This window comes from Oryctolagus cuniculus, chromosome 6 (genome assembly GCF_964237555.1).
Source record: "Oryctolagus cuniculus chromosome 6, mOryCun1.1, whole genome shotgun sequence".
Taxonomy (NCBI): domain Eukaryota; kingdom Metazoa; phylum Chordata; class Mammalia; order Lagomorpha; family Leporidae; genus Oryctolagus; species Oryctolagus cuniculus.
In genome coordinates this window covers 142,517,200-142,538,142 of record NC_091437.1, presented here as the reverse complement: position 1 = coordinate 142,538,142, position 20,943 = coordinate 142,517,200, and the positions used below count along the sequence as shown (strand labels likewise).

The 20,943-nt window shown below is 41.1% G+C and overlaps 1 protein-coding gene across 2 annotated transcripts in view; it reads left to right on the top strand.

Annotated features, from left to right (window-relative positions):
- The window catches only part of RAD21 (RAD21 cohesin complex component), a 34,797-nt gene extending 18,463 nt beyond the window's left edge, over window positions 1-16,334 (top strand). For both annotated transcript variants that reach the window (XM_051843999.2, XM_051844001.2), the window contains exons 5-14: window positions 5,067-5,173; window positions 6,130-6,336; window positions 6,726-6,851; window positions 7,183-7,305; window positions 9,359-9,582; window positions 11,304-11,463; window positions 11,962-12,107; window positions 13,211-13,360; window positions 14,011-14,094; window positions 14,608-16,334. In XM_051843999.2, the coding sequence (XP_051699959.1) occupies window positions 5,067-5,173; window positions 6,130-6,336; window positions 6,726-6,851; window positions 7,183-7,305; window positions 9,359-9,582; window positions 11,304-11,463; window positions 11,962-12,107; window positions 13,211-13,360; window positions 14,011-14,094; window positions 14,608-14,799 (1,519 nt within the window). In that variant the 3' untranslated portion in view covers window positions 14,800-16,334. The remainder of the gene's footprint in view (window positions 1-5,066; window positions 5,174-6,129; window positions 6,337-6,725; window positions 6,852-7,182; window positions 7,306-9,358; window positions 9,583-11,303; window positions 11,464-11,961; window positions 12,108-13,210; window positions 13,361-14,010; window positions 14,095-14,607) is intronic.
- Window positions 16,335-20,943: the final 4,609 nt, after the last annotated feature.

The window sequence follows — 20,943 nt, the reverse complement described above, 5'->3', positions numbered from 1 at the left end:
GACCAAGCGATTTTTGTTCTGTAATACATATAATATGTATATATTTATATATATCACTCTATTAATCAGGTGTGCTGAACCTGCAGACCATGGGGGCTGCCATCTTGAGGCTGATTCTGTTGCCCATCCTCATGGTGGAAAATGGAGCATCCGCCATGTTTGACACTCCACCTCCCTGATGCTAACATGTTTCCAGGCAACCAAATCAGTACTCCAGTCCCAGAATTAACAATTGAAAGCATACTTGATTTGAAAATGCAAGGCCCAGGAATGTAGCCAAAATTCTCAATCTTCTTTTAGAGCTTTAATCTCAGAAAACACATAAATTGTCTTTAAAACACATTACAATGAATTTAGAATACTTAGAAGCTAGCCCTCTGTGAAAATCTTTCTCATCTCTGTCCAGATTTCGCAGCAGCAGGTCCATGTGGGTGCTGGCAGAGCCAGGGCTGGACATGCTAGAGTGGACACTGCCCCCTCCTGCACAGTGGCCCATGGCAAAAGTGCAGGTCCCAGGCTAGGGTGCGGAGTGCGAAGCACAGGATGCCATGGCATTGATTGTAGTCCAGGTTGAAGCCACTGGAGTGTCCGCTGCCACCACCGTGCACGAAAGCCCCTCCTCTACAGGGTTTTGCGTGTTGGCAGGAAGCCAGTGCAGGTCCACATGTGCACACTCTGCAGGGTGAGCACACCCAAACCCAGGGTTCTTTTTCTCCAGCCCGCGGCCTGGCTGGTTACTTACATAAGGGACAGAGTGGAATGCAGAAAGATAAGCAAAGTTAGAAAATGTGGAGAGCCGTTTTTCACCATGTCTACATGGGGAACCCACAACCATGTCAGAGGTCCCTAGAAATGAGACAGAGATACCCTCTTCACTTGCAGAGAGGGATTGGGCCCAGTGCACAGTGGGAGTCCCTACAGTGAGACAAAGGTACTCTTCACCTAGCAGAGGGGGTTGCCACCCCCCACACACACCCTTGTTCACCTTATGCGTTCAGGTCCCACGTTGGGCTCCAGAATCACCCACAATTGGGACTGTGACTAAAACTTTTCAAGAGATGGAGTAGCCTATTTGACAACCAAAAAACTTTCTACACCACACCCCATTTACCTTAATACAAATTTCTCTGCCTTTTGGGATGATCTGTGGCACCTGTTTAGTGTAAATTTGTGACCTATTTTGATATTGTATGGTTTTTTGCCCAAAGATTTATTTTCATTTATTTGAAAAGCAACAGTGGCCAGGGCTATGCCAACCCAAAGCCAGAAGCCAGGAACTCCATCCTGGACTCCCACATGGGTTTCTTGAACCCAAGTATTTGGCCCATCTTCCTTGTTTACAGGCATGTTAGCAAGCAGCTGGATTAGAAATGGAGCAGCCAGAATTCAAACCATAACTGCTATATGGGATGCCAACATCGCAAGCAGCAGCTTAACCTGCTATGCCACAAAACCGGCCCCATATGTGTGTATGGTAATTAGTGCTAGACACTATTGGGCTAGTTTTTTGTTTGATTTTTTTGTTTGATTGTTTAATTGCTAGAGAGAACAAGCAGGACCAAACTCACATCTGCTGGTGCTCACTCTTTTACTTTATTATTATTTTATTTATTTGAAAGAGTTAGAGAGGTAGAGACAGAGAGAGGTCTTCCATCTGATGGTTCACTCTCCAGATGGCCGCAATGGCTGGAGCTGCGCTGATCCGAAGCCAGGGGCCAGGTGCCTCTTCCCAGTCTCCATGCAGGTGCAGGGGCCCAAGGACTTGGGCCATCTTCTACTGGTTTCCCAGCCCATAGCAGAGAGCTGGATGGGAAGAGGAGAGCCGGGACTAGAACCGGCGCCCATATGGGATGCCGGCGCTTCAGGCCAGGGCTTTAACCTGCTGCGCCACAGCACCAGCCCCTGGTGTTCACTCTTCAAATGCCCACAATAGTCAGAGCTAGGCTGAGCCAAAAGCCAGGAGTATAACCAGGTCTCCCACATGGTTGGTAGGGAGGCAATTACATGAGTAATTTTGGCTCCCAGGGTCTACACTGGTAGGAATTCAATTAAGAACCAGAACTGAGAATCAAACGTAGGCACTCTGATGTGAGACTGCAGTGGCTTAACTGCCAACCAAATGTCTGCTCCCTCCTTATACTTCCTTCATTTTGTTTAAAAAGATTTTTTTTTAAAGATTTATTTATTTATTTGAGAGGTAGAGTTACATATAGTGAGAGGGAGAGACAGAGAAAAAGGTCTTCCAACCGCTGGTTCACTCCCCAAATGGCCACAATGGCTGGAGCTGTGCTGATCCGAAGCCAGGAGCTTCCTCTGGGTCTCCCACGCGGGTGCAGGAGCCCCAGCACTTGGGCCATCTTCTACAGCTTTCCCAGGCCATAGCAGAGAGCTGGATGGAAAGAGGAGCAGCCAGGACTAGAACCGGCGCCCATAAGGGATGCCGGTGCCACGGGTGGAAGATTAACCTGCTACACCTTAGAAAAATTGTTTAAGATGTATATATGTATTTTGATAGGCAGAGTTAGAGAAGGGGTTAGAAACAAATCTTCCATCCACTGGTTCACTCAAATTGCTGCTATGTCCAGGGCTGGGCCAGGCCTAAGTCAGGAACTTCATCCTGGTCTCTCAGTGGGTGCCGGTGCCCGAGTACTTGAGCCATCTTCACTGCTTTTCCCTGGTCATTAACAGGGAGCTGGATCAGAAGTGGAGCAGTCAAGAGTGTAACCAGTACCTGTGTGGGATGCTGGTGTTGTAGTTGGCAGTTTAACCCACTATACCACACCAGCCCTAATCATAGAAATTGTTAAACACATTGAATAGTAAAGAGATTAGTATTATAAACTGCATATAACTATTTAACTTTTTTTTATTTGAAAGAGATACACAGAGGGAGAGGGAGAGAGAGAGAGGGAGGGAGGGAGGGAGAGAGAGAGATGTCTTCCATCAACTGTTTGACTCAACTGGCCACAACAGCCAGAGCTGCGCTAATCCAAAGCCAGGAGCTTCTGGGTCTCCCACGCAGGTGCAGGTGCAGGGGCCCACAGACTTGGGCCATCTTCTACTCCTTCATGCCATAGCAGAGAACTGGATCAGAAGTGGAGTGCTGGGACTCAAACTAGCACCCACATGGGATGCCAGCACTGCAGGCAGTGGCTTTACCCGCTGCAGCACAGTGTCAGCCCCCAGTTATTTACCTTATTTATTATTTAGCCAATCTGGGTTTTTTTTTAAAGATTTTATTTTATTTATTTGAAAGAGTTACAGAGGTAGAGAGAGGTCTTCCGTCCACCGGTTTGTTCCCCAGATGGCCGCAACGGCTGGAGCTAAGCCACTCAGAAGCCAGGAGCTTCTTCTGGGTCTCCCAGATGGGTGCAGGGCCCCAAGGACTTGGGCCATCTTCCACTGTTTTCCCAGGCCATAAGCAGAGAGCTGGATCAGAAGTGAAGCAGCCAGGACTCAAACCAGCGCCCATATGGGATGCTGGCTACAGACTGGGGCTTTAACCCACCGTACCACAGCACTGGCCGTTAACCATTTTATTTCATTTATAGATCTCCAATTTACCTCTGAACTCTACTGGATTATTTTTAGATTAAATAACAAATGGTCTTTTTTTTTTTTTTTTTTTTTGAGAGGCAGAGTGGGTAGTGAGAGAGACAGAAAGGTCTTCCTTTTGCCATTGGTTCACCCTCCAATGGCCGCCATGGCTGGCGTGCTGCGGCTGGCGTGCTGCGGCCGGCGCACTGTGCTGATCCGAAGGCAGGAGCCAGGTGCTTCTCCTGGTCTTCCATGGGGTGCAGGGCCCAAGCACTTGGGCTATCCTCCACTGCCTTCCCAGGCCGCAGCAGAGAGCTGGCCTGGAAGAGGGGCAACCGGGACAGAATCCGGCGCCCCGACCGGGACTAGAACCCGGTGTGCCGGTGCCACAAGGTGGAGGATTAGCCTGTTGCCACGGCGCCGGCCTACAAATGGTTTTATTTCATCTATGATGCATCAATATTTGTCTCTAGAATTGAGGAATTTTTTTAAAGCATAATACAGTACATCATTTAAAATTTACTAGTAATTCCTTACTGTAATTTCCTATCCATGTTTTATTGCCCCCATTTGTCACATAGGCTTCTCCCTAACCGCTTTTGAGTTGGGGCTACAGGAGTCTGCAGATTGCATTTGATTGCTGTCTCTCATAAGTCTCCTCAGACTATGGTAGTCCTTGTGTGTTTTCCTTGCAGTTTATTTACTGAACAAAGTTAGTAATTTGTTTTGAATTATTTACCTTCAGGATTTGGCAAATAGTATTCCAGATTGGCATTCAACATTTCATGTTGTTACTTCATATTTTAAAACTATATGAGGTTATTCTTGTTGGAGAAACTGAGTCTTAGAAAAGCCAAGGAACTTCAGAGTTCACATAGCCTGTCAGTTGCAGCAACCTGATGAAAACCTGTGCTTCCCTAGCCCATCATTTCATATTTTTTTCTTTGTAATATATCTTTTTGCCTGGTAATTTTTGGCCTATTATAAATTTGTTTAAAATATTTATGTATTTGAAAGAGTTTCACAGAGGAGAGGCAGAGAGAGAGAGAGAGGTCTTCCATCCGCTGGTTTGCTCCTTAGTTGGCCGCAACGGCTGGAGCTGTGCTGATCCGAAGCCAGGAGCCAGGAACTTCTTCCGGTTCTCCACATGGGTGCAGGGGCCCAAGGACTTAGGCCATCTTCCACTGCTTTCCCAGGTGCTAGCAGAGAGCTGGATCAGAAGTGGAGCAGCTGGGACTTGAACTGGCGCCCACATGGGATGCCGGCACTGTAGGCAGTGACTTTAACCACTATACCACAGTGCAGGCCCCAAGCCTACTATATTTTGCTTGTTGATCACTGGTGGTTTTCAAAATGTAAATACAAATCAACTTTGACATTATTCACATTCTTGCATTGTTTTGGAATTTGTGTATGAAATTAATAATTTGTGAGTTGTATTATGTCATTTCCTTAAAGAGAGAATTAATATATTTTCAGAATGTGCTAGTGAAATTTCAAACTAAAGTGTATTTGAACTTCTTTTAAAGTGACATCGATGTGGCCCAACAATTCAGCCTGAACCAGAGTAGAGTGGAAGAGATAACCATGAGGGAAGAAGTTGGAAACATCAGTATCCTTCAAGAAAATGACTTTGGTAAAAGAAACAAATTCTAGTCATAATACTGTAGTTATTTTTTGACACTGCTAGCATTTTAAAAAGAAAACCAGACATATGTTGTATTCATATTAATGGACTTGTAAGTCTAGTTAATTTTCATCAAGAAAACAGTTTGCCTTGCTATCAGTGTATTAAGCATTGTTTCCATTTGTGCACCAAACTTAACAACTCATTCTTTGTCTGCTCCTGCTCTGCATAGGGTAATACAACTGTATTTTGATTTGTGTGAGAAGTCTCACTAGTAAAAACAGTGCTCAATTTTTTAAAGGTTTATTTATTTACTTGAAATTTATGTAGAGGGAGATCTTCATCTGCTGGTTCACTCCCCAAATGGCCAGAGTCCAGGGTTGGGCAGGGTGGAAGCCAGGAACTTCATCCTGGTTTCCCACATGGGTGGCCCAATCACTTTAATCGTCCTGTACTGCTTTCCCAGGAACATTAGCAGGGAGCTGGATCAGATATGGAGCAGCCAAGACATGAACCAGCACTCACATGGGATGCCAGTATTGCACCTAGTGGCTTAACCTAGTATGCCACCACACTGGCCCCAGTAATGCTCACTTATAAACTAATCTGCTACTCAGAAACTGCAGTTATTTAAAACTGGTAGTAAGTCAGATTCTTCTCTTGATGAAAATACCTAAGAAGTTTTAAGTCTGGCTATTAATATAACAAATATTTAGGTTTATCTAACATAGGATAACCTCAATTTGGAGTGAAGTCTGAATTTGCTAGTCATGCCCCAGAGTTAATAGCCATGTATAATTTAAGAATTAGTTCATAAGATTTAGGTACTAGATGTTTCAATATTTGAAGATAAGTAAGACTTTAGGAAGCAAATGTAGCATCATAATTGTAATACATTATTTGCCAATGTCTTTTGTAACAGTGATATTTTTAACCTTTTTCATGGCTTACTAAAATTTGTTTAGGTGACTTTGGAGTGGATGATCGTGAGATAATGAGAGAAGGCAGTGCTTTTGAGGATGATGACATGTTGGGAAGCAATAATGCTTCCAACCTCCTATTAGAACCTGAACAGAGCACCAGCAATTTGAATGAGAAAATTAACCATTTAGAATATGAAGACCAATATAAGGATGATAATTTTGGAGAAGGAAATGATGGTGGAATATTGGGTAGGTCATGACAAAGTGGTAATTACAACATTTCTTTATTGAGTGGTGATGTTTTGGAGAAGTTGCTAATTCTGGGTCTTGAATTTATGTACATTTGTATGATTTGTGATCATTTGGTTCAATGAAAGTTTTCTGTAAAACTAGCTAAAAATGTTGGTGCAATACCTAATTGTTTTGAAGGTGCTATGTCCGGTATCTGAAATATTTTATATGAGCTAAAATATACAAATAAATGAAAAATTTTTTTGTAGATGGTTCTTATCTACACTGTGTTGAAGAGAAACATGTAAATTGAATACAGATTTAAATTATTGTTTAAGTAATTGGCTGCTTTTTAAAAATTTTTTGCATTTTCAAATTATACCTAAATATTACATTCCCTATTTCAGATGACAAGCTCATTAGTAATAATGATGGTGGTATCTTTGACGATCCTCCTGCCCTCTCTGAGACAGGAGTGATGTTGCCGGAACAGCCTGCACATGATGATATGGATGAGGATGATAATGTATCAAGTAAGCATTTCATATTAGCATTCTGGGGATGGTTATATGGCATCCAAAAAGATACTTACCATTGAAGTCTCAAACTGCAAGTCCTACCTTGACTACAGTGCCCATGACTGATTAGGTGTCACCTTCTTCTGTGTTTAACCCTGTGTCCTTATCCCTTTTTTGTCATTTGAGTTTGACTATGGAGGAACTTTCTCAGAAGTAGAATTTTTTTTTTTATTTTATTTTTAATACCCATGGGGTTTCTTTCAGTTTCATGGAGAAACTTTTTCTCCCATTTGTAGAATATATGTTGTATACCCAAACTTTTGTGACCATTGTTTTTTTTTAATAGTGGGTGGGCCTGACAGTCCTGATTCAGTGGATCCCGTTGAACCAATGCCAACTATGACTGATCAAACAACACTTGTTCCAAATGAAGAAGAAGCATTTGCTCTGGAACCTATTGATATCACTGGTGAGCAAACAAACCTTTATTTATAAGCCATAAAACATAAGGTCCTAGTCCTGGCTCTTGCCTATCCACAAGATTGCTGATATTGGAGGTAACTAAGCTGCTTTGTCATCTCAGAGTTTACAATTTGAGTATTTTGTAGAATATACAATTTGCTGTGAAATATAAAGGTACAAAACAAGCTTTCTGCTAGTGTGTATATTGGTCTTTCAGAGTTCCAAGATGTTAGTGGCTCACGTGTGTAACAGTTGCAAAACATTGCAGGGCATTTGAAAATAAAGTTTAACAATGGCTGATCTGTTACCTTCCAAATTTCTGGATTCGATATAATGTGCTACAGTCTGGGAAAACCTCAAAATGCTTTATATAAAACCTTTGAAATACCAAAATAGAAATTGGTAATTTATTTATTTTAGTGCTTATTTAAAAGCATTGCAAAACTAGTTTAATTGGGTGATTGCTCTTAGTAAGAGGCAATTTAAGATCTGTACAGAAAATTAGGATGTGTATTTTAAAATTTCTAGATGATTTGGGCCGGCGCCGTGGCTCAATAGGCTAATCCTCCACCTTGCGGCACCGGCACACCAGGTTCTAGTCCCGGTTGGGGCGCCGGATTCTGTCCCGGTTGCCCCTCTTCCAGGCCAGCTCTCTGCTATGGCCAGGGAGTGCAGTGGAGGATGGCCCAGGTGCTTGGGCCCTGCACCCCATGGGAGACCAGGAAAAGCACCTGGATCCTGGCTCCTGCCATCGGATCAGCGCGGTGCACCGGCTGCAGCGGCGGCCATTGGAGGGTGAACCAACGGCAAAGGAAGACCTTTCTCTCTCTGTCTCTCTCTCTCACTGTCCACTCTGCCTGTCAAAAATTAAAAAAAAAAAAAAAAAAAAAAAAATTTCTAGATGATTTAAGGAAACAGGGAGTAGAACGTGTGAAACCAGCTACAAAATAATTTAAGTCATGGTTTTTACTTTAGAACAAGACTGACTAACTTTTTGGGTTTCCTACTTAGAATAACCTGTCACCAAAAATTGTGACCTCAGCCTCTGGTCTCTAAAAAATGCTTATTTTGAGCCTGGGTTTGGTTCCCCACCACCACCTACACCCCATACCACCACCCCTACCTCTAAGATTTATTTATTTTACTTGAATAGTGGTTATACACAGAGAGAAAGAGCTTCATCTACTGTTTAACTCCCCAAATGACTGCAGCTGCCTGGACTGGGCCTTCATCTGGGTCTTCCACCTGGGTGGCAGGGGCCCAAGCAGTTGGGCCATCTTCTGTTGCTTTCAATATCATGCACATTAACGGGGAGCTAGATTGGTACTGAAGCAGCTAAACTTGAACTGGTGCTTATATGGGATGCTTTCATTACAGGTGGTGGCAGCTTAACCCACTCTGCTACAATGCCGGGTCAAAGCCTGGTTCTTTTTAGGAACTAAAAGAATCTGTATCCTTATGGAACTCAAATAATTACAGAAGCACAGGTTATTAAGTAAACTATTTGACTTTGAAAAGTGACATAATACAGAGAACTGTAAAAAAGGTAAAGTGTAGGTCTGGATAAGGTGTTGCATTAAGTAAAATGAGATAGCCAGGCTTTGCCCATTGTAAGAACTTCAGCTTCTGCTTTTAGGAGAGGGAACTCAGTAGCCGGAGAGAGGATTTGTCACTGTATAACATCTTTTGTGTTTTTTAATCTTTAAGAAGTACAAATGTTGTATATATAAAAACTTACCATCATTTCTGCTTCTTAAAAAATTGAGATAATGCCTTGTCTACTTTATAAAGCCACAAGGACTAGAAAGGAACATAGAAAAAGTGTCTAGGGTGGAGTTTGAGGTCCATCTGACTGGGCTTGGGCCCATATAAGTGCCATACTTGAGTTACAGCTTTTTTAATAAGAGTTACAGTATTAGCATCCATTTATGGAAGGCTTAATATATGCCAGATAAACTAAGTATTTTACAAAGCAGAGGAGGTAGTCATGCCAGGTCTAGTAGCTAAGTATTCCATGCTGACCTCCCAAGAAAATGACTTTATGCTTTGTTTTATTCCAGTCAAAGAAACAAAAGCCAAGAGGAAGAGGAAGCTAATTGTTGACAGTGTCAAAGAGTTGGATAGCAAAACAATTAGAGCCCAACTTAGTGATTACTCTGACATTGTTACGACGCTGGACTTGGCACCACCCACCAAGAAGTTGATGATGTGGAAAGAGACAGGAGGAGTAGAAAAACTTTTTTCTCTACCTGCTCAGCCTCTGTGGAATAACAGACTACTAAAGGTAGTAGAGTTTGCAGAATTATTTTTATTTCAAATACATTGTAGCGCTTAGAAAAAAATCTCAAACTTCTAACTACACACAAAATTTATACACATTCATGGACTACAGTGTGATGTTTTGATACACGTACAGGTGGTGTAATCTAGTCAGGGTAAAAATTCCTGTTTCCTCAAATATTTATCATTCTTTTATGATAAACATTCAAAATCCTTTCTTCTAGTGTTGTTTTCATATTTAGAAAAATGAATGATACATATCCTTATTTGTATTTACTTTTTCTCCCTCCCCCCCCACCCAGAAACCTTTTATTTAAGGTATACAAACTTCATGCATTTCATATACAAATTTAGGAACACAGTGATTTCTTACCATCCTGCCCTCCCTCTTCCATTCCCACTCTTTACTTTTTTACTGTATACACGTAAGATTAACTCTATACTAAGTAAAGAGTTCAACATATAGTATGGAAAAAAAATGAACTTCCTCAAAAGTTGAGACAAGAGCTATTCAAAGTCATCACATCTCAAAGTGTCAGTTTCATTTCTGTAGATAACCGTTTAGGTACTGTTAGTTACCACAGATCAGGGAGAACTTCTTAATCCTACCAAACTATAATTTAGTGCATATTCCCCACCTCTCCTTTGCCCTTGTTCTCCGCATTCTCTGGTAACCACCATTATACTCAACTTTCATGAGCTTACGCAGTATTTGTCTTTCTGTGCTTGGCTTATTTTATTTAAAATGACTTCTGGTTCTTCCATATTATTGCAGATCACAAGATTTTGTCATTTTTCATGCCTGAGTAGTATATGTACTTTTTGTTTTAATCCATTCAACACATGATGGACACTTAGGTTATTTCCTGAATCATTTTTGATCAAGCGTTTGTCAACTGTGTAGTACCTTTCTTACAGTATGCTGAGTATATAACCTCATCTAAAATATGGTGGTGACACCTATATTTTTAATAGTTAATTATAGGAGAGTGAAGAACTAATATATTAACTTAATGTATACCGTGCTTCAAATCTGTATTCTTTTTGAGGTTTTCTACTTTTCCTGAAAGAAAATTGTTTTGACTTGATGTGAATCTCCACACACCGCCACCCCCAATAGGCCCTGTGAAAGTTCTTAGGATATTTATTCTTTGATTCAGTAGACTCATTAGAAATTTTTGTTAGAAATTAATTCAAAATGGGGGGAAACCACTTGTGTAGATATGTTGATGATATTTTATCTACAGATAGAGTAATAAGAACCCTAAAATTCTAAGAAAGTCGAGCCACATTTCATGTGTGATATATACACAAACACATTCTTGGTAGAATATTATGTAGCCATTAAAAATATGTTAAATAGTACTTAAGGCTACCATATATTAAATGAAAAAAAGCACAGTATAAGACCAGTTTGATGCCAAGTTTGGTTGAATACTAAGTTTGTAATATGAAGATAAACTGCTTACAAATTAAAAATCTTAGTAGAGATAATGAATAAAAAATTTATTTTCAGCTTTTCTAAAATTGCTGCATTTAGAATTTAAAAACCTGTATTAGAAATCAGTTTAAGATGGGATTAAGTGTGACGATAAGATGTAAAGTTAAAATCTTACTAAATTATGTAAGCTGTACAATGATTACAATTCTTAATGAAAGCTCAATGTCAATGGTGTTTTCATTTAATGTAGATAATGTTATATTTGATTTGTCTTATTTATATAGCTCTTTACACGTTGTCTTACACCACTTGTACCAGAAGACCTTAGGAAAAGGAGGAAAGGAGGAGAGGCGGATAATTTGGATGAGTTCCTCAAAGAATTTGAAAATCCAGAGGTTCCTAGAGAGGACCAGCAGCAGCAACATCAGCAGCGTGATGTTATAGGTTGGTTCTGTTTGAATAGTTCCATGTTGAAATTTAAATATTTGACTTAAAGTTTACCTTTATATTGCTCAAGTAAAAGAAGTCAAGATGAAAGAGTATACTTAAAATTTTTGGACAGGGACATGCATTGGATCCGATTGATTTGTCTTTTTAAGTTCATGGGTAGTGTGTATTAACAAGACACTGAAGTGTGTATTTCAGAAATTTTTTGTGCCAGGTTTTTTTTTTTAATCCCCTCATAAGAAAGCTTACTGTCTTTGGAAAGATTTGAGGTTCAGGACTGAGTGATAATTTGCTAAAGGATCGTGCTACATTCGACTTGTACTTTTAAGACCCCTGCTACCTTTATGTTTTGTATAAATTGAGTCATCTTTGTCAACCTAAAATTGAGGCTTTCTCCATTAGAGAAAGGACCTATGTGTTAGTGTATTCTAAAAGTAAATGATTACAACATAGTGTTCAAAATCTTATAACTGAAGTCTCCTCTTCATGTTGCAGATGAACCCATTATGGAAGAGCCAAGCCGCCTCCAGGAAACAATGGAGACAAGCAGAACAAACGTGGACGAGTCAGCCATGCCCCCACCCCCACCTCAGGGAGTTAAGCGGAAAGCTGGACAAGTAGACCCAGAGCCTGTGGTACCTGTAAGTAAGCAAGTGCATTCATCAAGCCATGCAGTCAGTAGCAGGTAGTCTTTAAGGAGCCTTTTGAAGTGTGGTGGTTTAGGCAGAAAATGGGTCCAGAATAAAGGCAACTTAGGATACAAACACAGTTGCTGTAAGTGGGAGATATTCTAGGAGTCCGCCATTTGTCTTTGAATAGTCTTTGGTGATCAAAGTGAGCAACTTTAGCTAATGTATAGTCCTTGAGTCCAAATTTGGTTCTGCTTTATTCTTAGCGAATATTCCTGCATATCTAATATGAGACAATTTTAGGTAATTTTATTAATAATCAGCTGAAAAAAAGTAACACTATGTGGCTACTTCACTTTGGCTGACATTAAGTTCAACTAGGAAAGGAAAACTAAAGAAGTACAGGGAAGTAGTTGGGTTTGTTTTATGGCTTCCAGTTGAATAAATTTGAGCAAAGGGAGGCTTTGGGTAACCTTTGGTGCCTCCAAGAGATGACAGTAGAATAGTTTTTGCACATTTTAAGAACTAGTTCTCTATGCCCTCTTGTGGTAAGGAGTTGTCAGTGGGAACATTTTTCTGTGTGAGCTCAGGAATGGGAACAGGTAGGCAGTAGGTGACTCAAATACCACTTTCCTGGTCATTTCTTTATTTTTCATGTTCTAAACCACATATACTAAGCCAGAGAAAGGAAATTCAGGAGACAGCCCCAGAGAGTCTTATTCTGATAATAAAGAGTTCCATGACTTTTATTAAGAGTCAAAGCTTATGATTGTAACTTACAGTCTAATAAGACAGTTTTATGATGTAACAGTTTATAGTCCTGGGCTAAAGACCATTTTTAATTTTGCCATTTTTTAAAATGCTACTAGAGAAAATTCTTTTTGTGTTTGTAGAATTCTCACATAGACCTATTCAGTACTTAATGTCTCATTTTTGTATCTTTTAGGGTAATCATTAATTTCTTTGTAAATTACCTTGATATTATAACTTTACAATAAAAGAGATGTACTAGGGGCAGAAGGACACTGTAACTCCAGTATTTCTTTCCTTCTACCAAACTTCAGCAAACTGTATTTTCATATTTAAAAAAACATTGCCCTTTTTTCTTATTGAAGCCTCAGCAGGTGGAGCAGATGGAAATACCACCTGTGGAGCTTCCCCCTGAAGAACCTCCAAATATCTGTCAGCTAATCCCTGAGTTAGAACTTCTGCCCGAGAAGGAGAAGGAGAAAGAAAAAGAGAAAGAAGATGATGAAGAGGAGGAGGTAATGAGATACTGATTAGATAAAATCTCATTTCAGATTTTGCTAACATCTTCAGCAAGTCTTCAGCGAGGATTTCATATTAGAGGTTAATAAATATTGAACATCAAAGTGTTTAAATTAAATACAAGCCAGATTTAACCAAATTTTTAGCAGTATAGCTAATCAGTAAACATCAGTTTTCTGCTGTGTTATGTAACTCATTGAATTCCTGTGGCCTGGTAAAGAAACTATACTGATTTCTAGCTTTATCAAGAGATCAATGGTTAACTTTTACTGCTGTGAGGATTCTCTGCCTCTAGCATAACCTCTTCTCTGTTTGGATTTTGTTTCTGTTTTCATTTTAAACTTGAGTGATACATGACTAGCTTAAAAAAGACTGAGGGAAGGCTTGTGCTTTGGGAATCAAATTTCCTTTTCACTATACCAGAATAGCAATCACCTTACATATATTGAAAAAAAAAGCACTCTCAGTGGCATGGTTTCCATTCTCATATAAATTCCCTAATGAGCCAGGAATAAAAAGCTGCAATGACCGGCAGCAATCTGTGGACTACATATATCCTTCTAAACCAATGTAGAATCATACATTTAGGCAAATGTTTGCTGCAAAGGAGTTTTGTGACCTTTTTGCGGGGCTCATTTTCATTCAGGATGAAGATGCTTTGGGGGGCGACCAGGATCAGGAAGAAAGAAGGTGGAACAAAAGGACCCAACAGATGCTCCATGGTCTTCAGGTATGTCAGTGTCATCTTTGTTCCTTCAAAGAGAAGTTAAGGTGTTATCACCAGAAACCCTACCTCTACAAAGTTTTTAAAAAGACATTTTAATTAAGTAAACTATTTTAGGCCAGCATCTAGAAGAATATTTTTCCTGTGTTTATCCTGAGAACTGTGGTGATAGTTCTCTTGAATAGTCTACATTCATATTTTTGGTTGAGCAAAATTAATGTATTAAAATATTAAATTTGTTGGATCGTGCTACAGCATCAGATCTCACTTAATCCTGGGCCTTAATGAACCAAACACAAACAAGATGTTACTATTGTATATCCCATTAGATAGAAAAAGGAATGAGTTATTTTAATACATCAAAACAATTTGCTTGTTTCTTAGACTTCTTTAGATTATTGATGTACCCCCATTGTATGATCTTCAAAATGTTCATCAACAGTGCCAACAAAATATATAGTTCACTTTTATTGGCATCCTTTTTAAATTAATGTATCACCTCTTTGGTTTTATTTGCAGCGTGCTCTTGCTAAAACTGGAGCTGAATCTATCAGTTTGCTTGAGTTATGTCGAAACACGAACAGAAAGCAAGCTGCAGCAAAGTTCTACAGCTTTTTGGTTCTTAAAAAACAGCAAGCTATTGAGCTGACACAGGAGGAACCATACAGTGACATCATCGCAACACCTGGACCAAGGTTCCATATTATTTGAGGAGGTAGAAACATTATAGCTAGTGTTTATTTCACTAGTGCATACAAATCGCCCCCATGTGTAGGGCACACAAAACCTTTCAAGAAAATTTAGGTTTTTGTCTGTACAAAGCCTCTGCCTTTTTCTCTCTTCATTTTTTTCCTATTATGTTAAATTTATCAATTTCATCTTTAAAGGAAACTGCTTTATATGGTTATGTTTGTGCTGATGGAGGAAACAGTGCCCCAGAAGACTATTTCAAACAGTTCAGAACACACGTGTGCAATATCGGTGCATGTACTAATGTTGAGTACCAGTCATAATTTTTATCTTAGGTTTTCCTTTTCAATGTAGTGATGGAGAACTATCTAAAAAGAATGCCTGACAGTTTAAGAAGACTGTTTGACAGGAACAAAAAAAAGCCTTCCCATCACCAGTAACAACGGCAGTTGTCTTGTTAAACACTGTACGTAGGAATAGTACCTGAAACAGCAAAGGTCATCTTGAGATACATTTTAAAGTCTAATTCCGTAATAAGGTGTATGTGAAATTGTGCTGTGGCTGCTTCCTGTCGGCTATAAGAAGATAAGACTGACTCGGTTTAAAGTATTCTATTTTGTGAATCATTCCAGTTAAGTCTTTTATGAACTTTGGTATCCTGGAGTTTGTAGTTTTAGGAATGCTCTAGAGTGAGCAGACAAAACTTTTCAGAGTCACACGACCATAGGAAACATTTATAATGTTCCAGGAGCTATAAATCAAGAGTTTTTAAAAAAAAAACGCTTGGATCTATCTGTTTGCATATTCAGATCATGAAAATAGAAATTGATTTGCCTACCAAAAGGGCAGATGGATGGGAAATTATACATGTGGTTGACTTAACCTTTTAGCAGACAATGCTGTAAAAACTAATGGCTTCTCTGATATTTATTATAAAAGTTAGTACTGATCTTTTTCCAGTGCTGCACACTCCGGTGTTTGGAACTTTTATTTTAATGGCTTTGCAACTGAAATCCTGTATCTGGTTTCCTATAATTTAAGTGAAAAACACATCTAAATAAAGCTTTTATTAACAGACCAGATAGCACCAGAAATTATGTGACTATTGTGATTATCAAAATATGTTTTAACTTTTTAGGGAAAAATTACACTGAAAGTTCTAGCTTAAGTGTTGGCACTTTTGTGGAAAAAAATCACTTTTTGAAACACAGACTTCAGTGTATACCCAATAATTTAAAATTATGTGAAATGTTTTAAATTTGTGAACTCGTAATTACTGTTTTAATGATTCAGTTTCTTGAGAATGGTAATTGTACAAAATTGCTATTGCAGCTTTAATTTCCATATGATGTGCCTGTAAACCATGGAATTTTCCCCTTTTGTAAAAAGACATTGTAGATAATTGAATGTTTGATTATAGAAAGGTCATTAGTTTCTTGTTACACATTTTGTTAGTCTGGTTTTTGTTGCCTATTGGGTTTAATATTGTTCTTGAAAATAGTTAATGCTATGTTATGTATAACTTTTCTAATAAAAGTTGTGTTATAAGCTGTAAATATTACAGTATTAGTTTATTCAGTTGGTGATGTTTCCCATGAAAAAGCTAACTGGAAAGTTAGCATTGCCAGACTCATTTTAAAAAAAAAAAAGCATTTAACTTACAAGGATAATCATTCTAAAACAGTCTGAGACTGAAACATGAAGGACTCTAAAATACTATGTGATCTGAAGCTGGTGCCACAGCTCACTTGGCTAATCCTCCGCCTGCAGCACCAGCACCCCAGGTTCTAGTCCTGGTTGGGGCGCCAGATTTCTATCCTGGTTGCTCCTCTTCCAGTCCAGCTCTCTGCTATGGCCTGGGAGGGCAGTGGAGGATGGCCCAAGTGCTTGGGCCCTGCACCCGCATGGGAGACCAGGAGGAAGCACCTGGCTCCTGGCTTCAGATCAGCGCAGCTCCAGCCGTTGCGGCTATTTGGGAAGTGAACCAGCGGAAGGAAGATCTGTCCTTCTCACTGTCTGTAACTCCACCTCTCAAATAAATAAATAAAATCTTTAAAAAAATTTTTGAAAAGATGGCAGAGGGTTAAAACCCTGGCCTGCCACACCAGCATCCCATAATGGCACCAGTTCAAGTCCCGGCTGCTCCACTTCTGATCCAGCTCTCTGTTTATGACCTGGGAAAGCAGTAGAGGTTGACCCAAGTCCTTGGGCCCCTGCACCCACATGGGAGACCTGGAAGAAGTTCTGGCTCCTGGCTTCAGGTCAGCTCAGATCCAGCTGTTGCAGCCATTCCAGGTGTGAACAGCAGATAAAAAACCTCTCTGCCTTTCAAATAAGTAAATCTTAAAAGGCTTAGGGGAGGCATTTGGCTTAGATGGAAAACTCCCACATCCCATATTGGAGTGCCTGGGTTTAAAACTCAACTTCATGCCTGACTCCAGCTTCCTGCTAATACAGACCCTAGGAGGCTGCTGTGATAGCTCAAATAATTGGATACCTGCCACTCTGGTGGGAGACCTGGATTGAGTTCTTGGCTTCAGCACAGCTTTTGGCTTTCCTGGGTATTTGGGGAGTGACCTGGGAGCTCATTCCCATCAAATAAGAATTTAAAAAATGGCTCAGCATGGTAATGTAACATGATGAAACTATCAACATAATCCTCAAAATGTTAATGCTCCCACAAGTAGACATCAAAGTTCTGTTTTACTCATTGACAAGTAACGTGAGAAATTTGTTCTATTTGGCAGTTACAGAGAGAAAGGTCTTCCTTCCGTTGGTTCACTCCCCAAATGGCCGCTACGGCCGGCGCTGCGCCCATCTAAAGCCAGGAGCCAGGTGCTTCTTCCTCGTCTCCCATGCGGTTGCAGGGGCCCAAGCGCTCGGGCCATCCTCCACTGCCCTCCCGGCCACAGCAGAGAGCTAGATTGGAAGAGGAGCAACCAGGATTAGAACTGGCGCCCATATGGGATGCTGCAAGCAGAGGATTAACCAAGTGAGCCACAGCACCAGCCCCGGGTATTTTCATGTTATTGCAAAGAGGGGGTACCTGAAATTAGATCAATGATTTGAATAAAAAAACTCGTGTTTCATGGCAATAAAAATTCTATATTAAAAGTTACTGCTTAATCCTCTCCATTATGAGTGACAAGCAATTTTAAATTTTCTCATGTCACATTAAGAAAAACAGTGACAAATCAATAATGCATTTAATTCACTTTACCAAATCAACATTTTTGAAACTTTATGAAATATTTTACTTTTCTTCAAAATCTAGTATGTATTTTACAACTCACCTCAATTCAGACTAGCTAAATTTCAAGTGTAATAGCCACATAGGACTGGTCTCCACCTCATCAGGCCCCAGAAGTGTCTGGCTCCTGGCTTCGGATCAGTGCAGCTCCGGCCCTTGCGGCCATTTAGGAAGTGAACCATCGGAAGGAAGACCCTTCTCTCTGTCTCAATGTTTGTAACTCAGTCAAATAAATAAAATCTTAAAAAAATAAAGATCCTGTTTTGAACGACTACACCTTATAGTATTAAATAAATGGAAAATGACTACAAGTTCTTACAACTCACAGGCATTCCTCAGTAGTCACCTGTGAAAATGGTAGCCCAAAGGCACGTTGAACAACCACACTATCAAAAACAACCTGTTAAATTTCTAAAGTAGTCTAACCTGCATTATCCATGTCTCTACTTAGAACATTAGGTGTTTTGACACCATATTGTACAAAAACTAGAGGATATAAAGTTAGACCTTGTGGTAGAAACATCTGACTTCACAGTCAGGCATATCTGTAGTTATGGACGTATGTATTTGATTTGAAAGTTACAGAAGAGGGAGAGAGATCAGCCTTTTGGTTCACTTTCCAAATGGCCGGGGTCCCATGTGGGTGCAGGGACCCAAGCTCTTGAGTCATCTTCTGTTGTTTTCCCAAGCACATTAGCAGAGAGCTGGATTGGAAGTGGAGCAACCAGATCTCAAATCAGCCCATATGGGATGGCAGTGTCCAGGTGGTGGCTTTATCCTCTATGCTACAATGCCAGCCCCCTAGCACATCTGTATTTAAAACAGCTCAGTCCCATATCACTTAGGTGTCCTGGGCAAGCCTCTGAACCTCTGTTTTCTCATCCAGAAAGCTGAGTAACAATACCTGCCTCATGGGGTTTGTGAAGATTGAAATACTGTGAGAACGGTAGGAATCAAGCCAGCCCAGGCCAACAAGTGGTACTTAACAAGTATAAGGAAATAGTTACATCTCTCTAAATTTTCTCTTTTTTTCATTAAAGTCCCAATACCAACACAAGCAAATGGTGTTTACATGTCCTATAAGAAGAATTGGTTTTAAAATCTCCCCTCTAAATCCAGAAGCCAAGGGTCATACGCAGGGAAGCAGCCATGTCAAGTGGAGATGGAGCCCAGGCGTCACTGAGTGATTGAGCAGTTGTGAAAACAGGAAGCCTGTGGGGAGCAACTCGGACTAGACTGTTACTGGAATTAAGACTTATTCTATGCATCTGCTCTCCCACAATATGGCGCTGGGAGAGGAGGAAACAGCTTCTACACAGCTGCCTCCAGTTCAACCAATAAACAGCAGGACCTGCTCCTGATTGGAGGAGAGCAGCGTACTCGGTGTGTGGATAGCAGAGTTGGGATTGGTGGAAGAGGACTATAAAGGAGGAGAGAGACAACATGCACCAGGAACATCTATCTGAAGGAACACTTGAGCAGCCCCCGAGAGAGCCGGCTGGCGGTGTGCCGCTCCCCTGCGGAAGTGGGGAAAGTGGCAGGGGGAACCGCCCTTCCACGGAGGTGGAGGGGTCAGCAGCCAACCCGGGAAGGACCAGCAGGAAACCCGGGAAGGGCCGAACAGATAAAAGAACAGCGCAGGGTCCTGTGCCGTTCCTCCGCGAAGAGGGGGAGCGACAGAAGCCACTTTTGATTCTTTTTCCCTTTGTTGTAGTCTAGCTTCCACCTGGTTTCCTTTAAGCATTTTTTCATTATAATCAACTGGTTCAAACAGGTGGGAGGACAGGGACAAGTGCCTGAGAGCACCTGCTTTTGTATTCTATATTCTCCCTGCTGCCGCCTCGCAGTGCTGCAAGTCATGTGCTGGAGTGAGCCAGGCAGGCAAAGGAAATGAGGAAAGTGGCCAGGTGCACGGAAGGTGGGGGAGGGACAGTGCTGAACTGGATGCAAGGGCAAGGGGTGAGAAATTCCCCCAACTGGGGCCAGCGCTGTGGCGCAGCAGGTTTGAGTCCAGCTCCCTGCTAATGCGCCTGAGAAAGCAATGGTGCACCCACATGGGAAACCCGGATGAAGCTTCTGGCTCCTGGCTTCAGTCTGGCCCAGCCCTGGCTATGGCATAATCCACTGTGCTCCAGCACCGACCCCCTAGGGGATCCAGATTCTTGAGTGATTTGTGTATGGAAGTCCAATTTTAATTGTGAGATACAAGTCAGATTGTTTTCAACACCATGAGGCTCATGTATCTGCAGACAGGTCCAGCTCTTAAGCCTCACTCAGGTCTGCAGCCTCCATTAAGTCAGCTGTGAGGACTGCAAGGAAAGCAGTGCTATGGTGCCACCACAGCAAGGCTGCCTGGCTTCTTGTCTCAGTCATTGCCTCAGATGCTACAGGCTGGCTGCTTCCTATGTAAGAATACAGTGTCTTGGGGCCGGCACTGTGCTGTAATAGGCTAAGCCTCTGCCTGTGGCACTGACATTCCATATGGGTGCCGATTTGTGTTCTGGATGCTGCTCTTCCAATCCGGCTCTCTGCTTATGGCCTGGGAAAGCAATGGAAGATGGCCCAAATGCTGGGACTCCTGTACCTGTGTGGGAGACCTGCAAGAAGCTCCTGGCTCCTGGCTTCGGATTTGCCCAGCACTGGCCATTGCAGCCATTTGGGGAGTAAATCAGCAAATGGAAGACTTTTCTCTCTGTACCTCTCCTCTCAAATAAATAGAAAGATACACTTATTTAAAAAAAATGATATTGTCTCAGAGCCGGTGATGTCGGTGATGTGTCACAGCAGGTAGAGCCACCACCTGCAATGCTGGCATCCCATATGGGCCCCGTTTCATGTTCTGGCTGCTCCACTTCCCTTCTAGCTCTCTGCTAAAGGCCTGGGAAAAGCAGTGGAAGATGATCCAAGTATTCTGG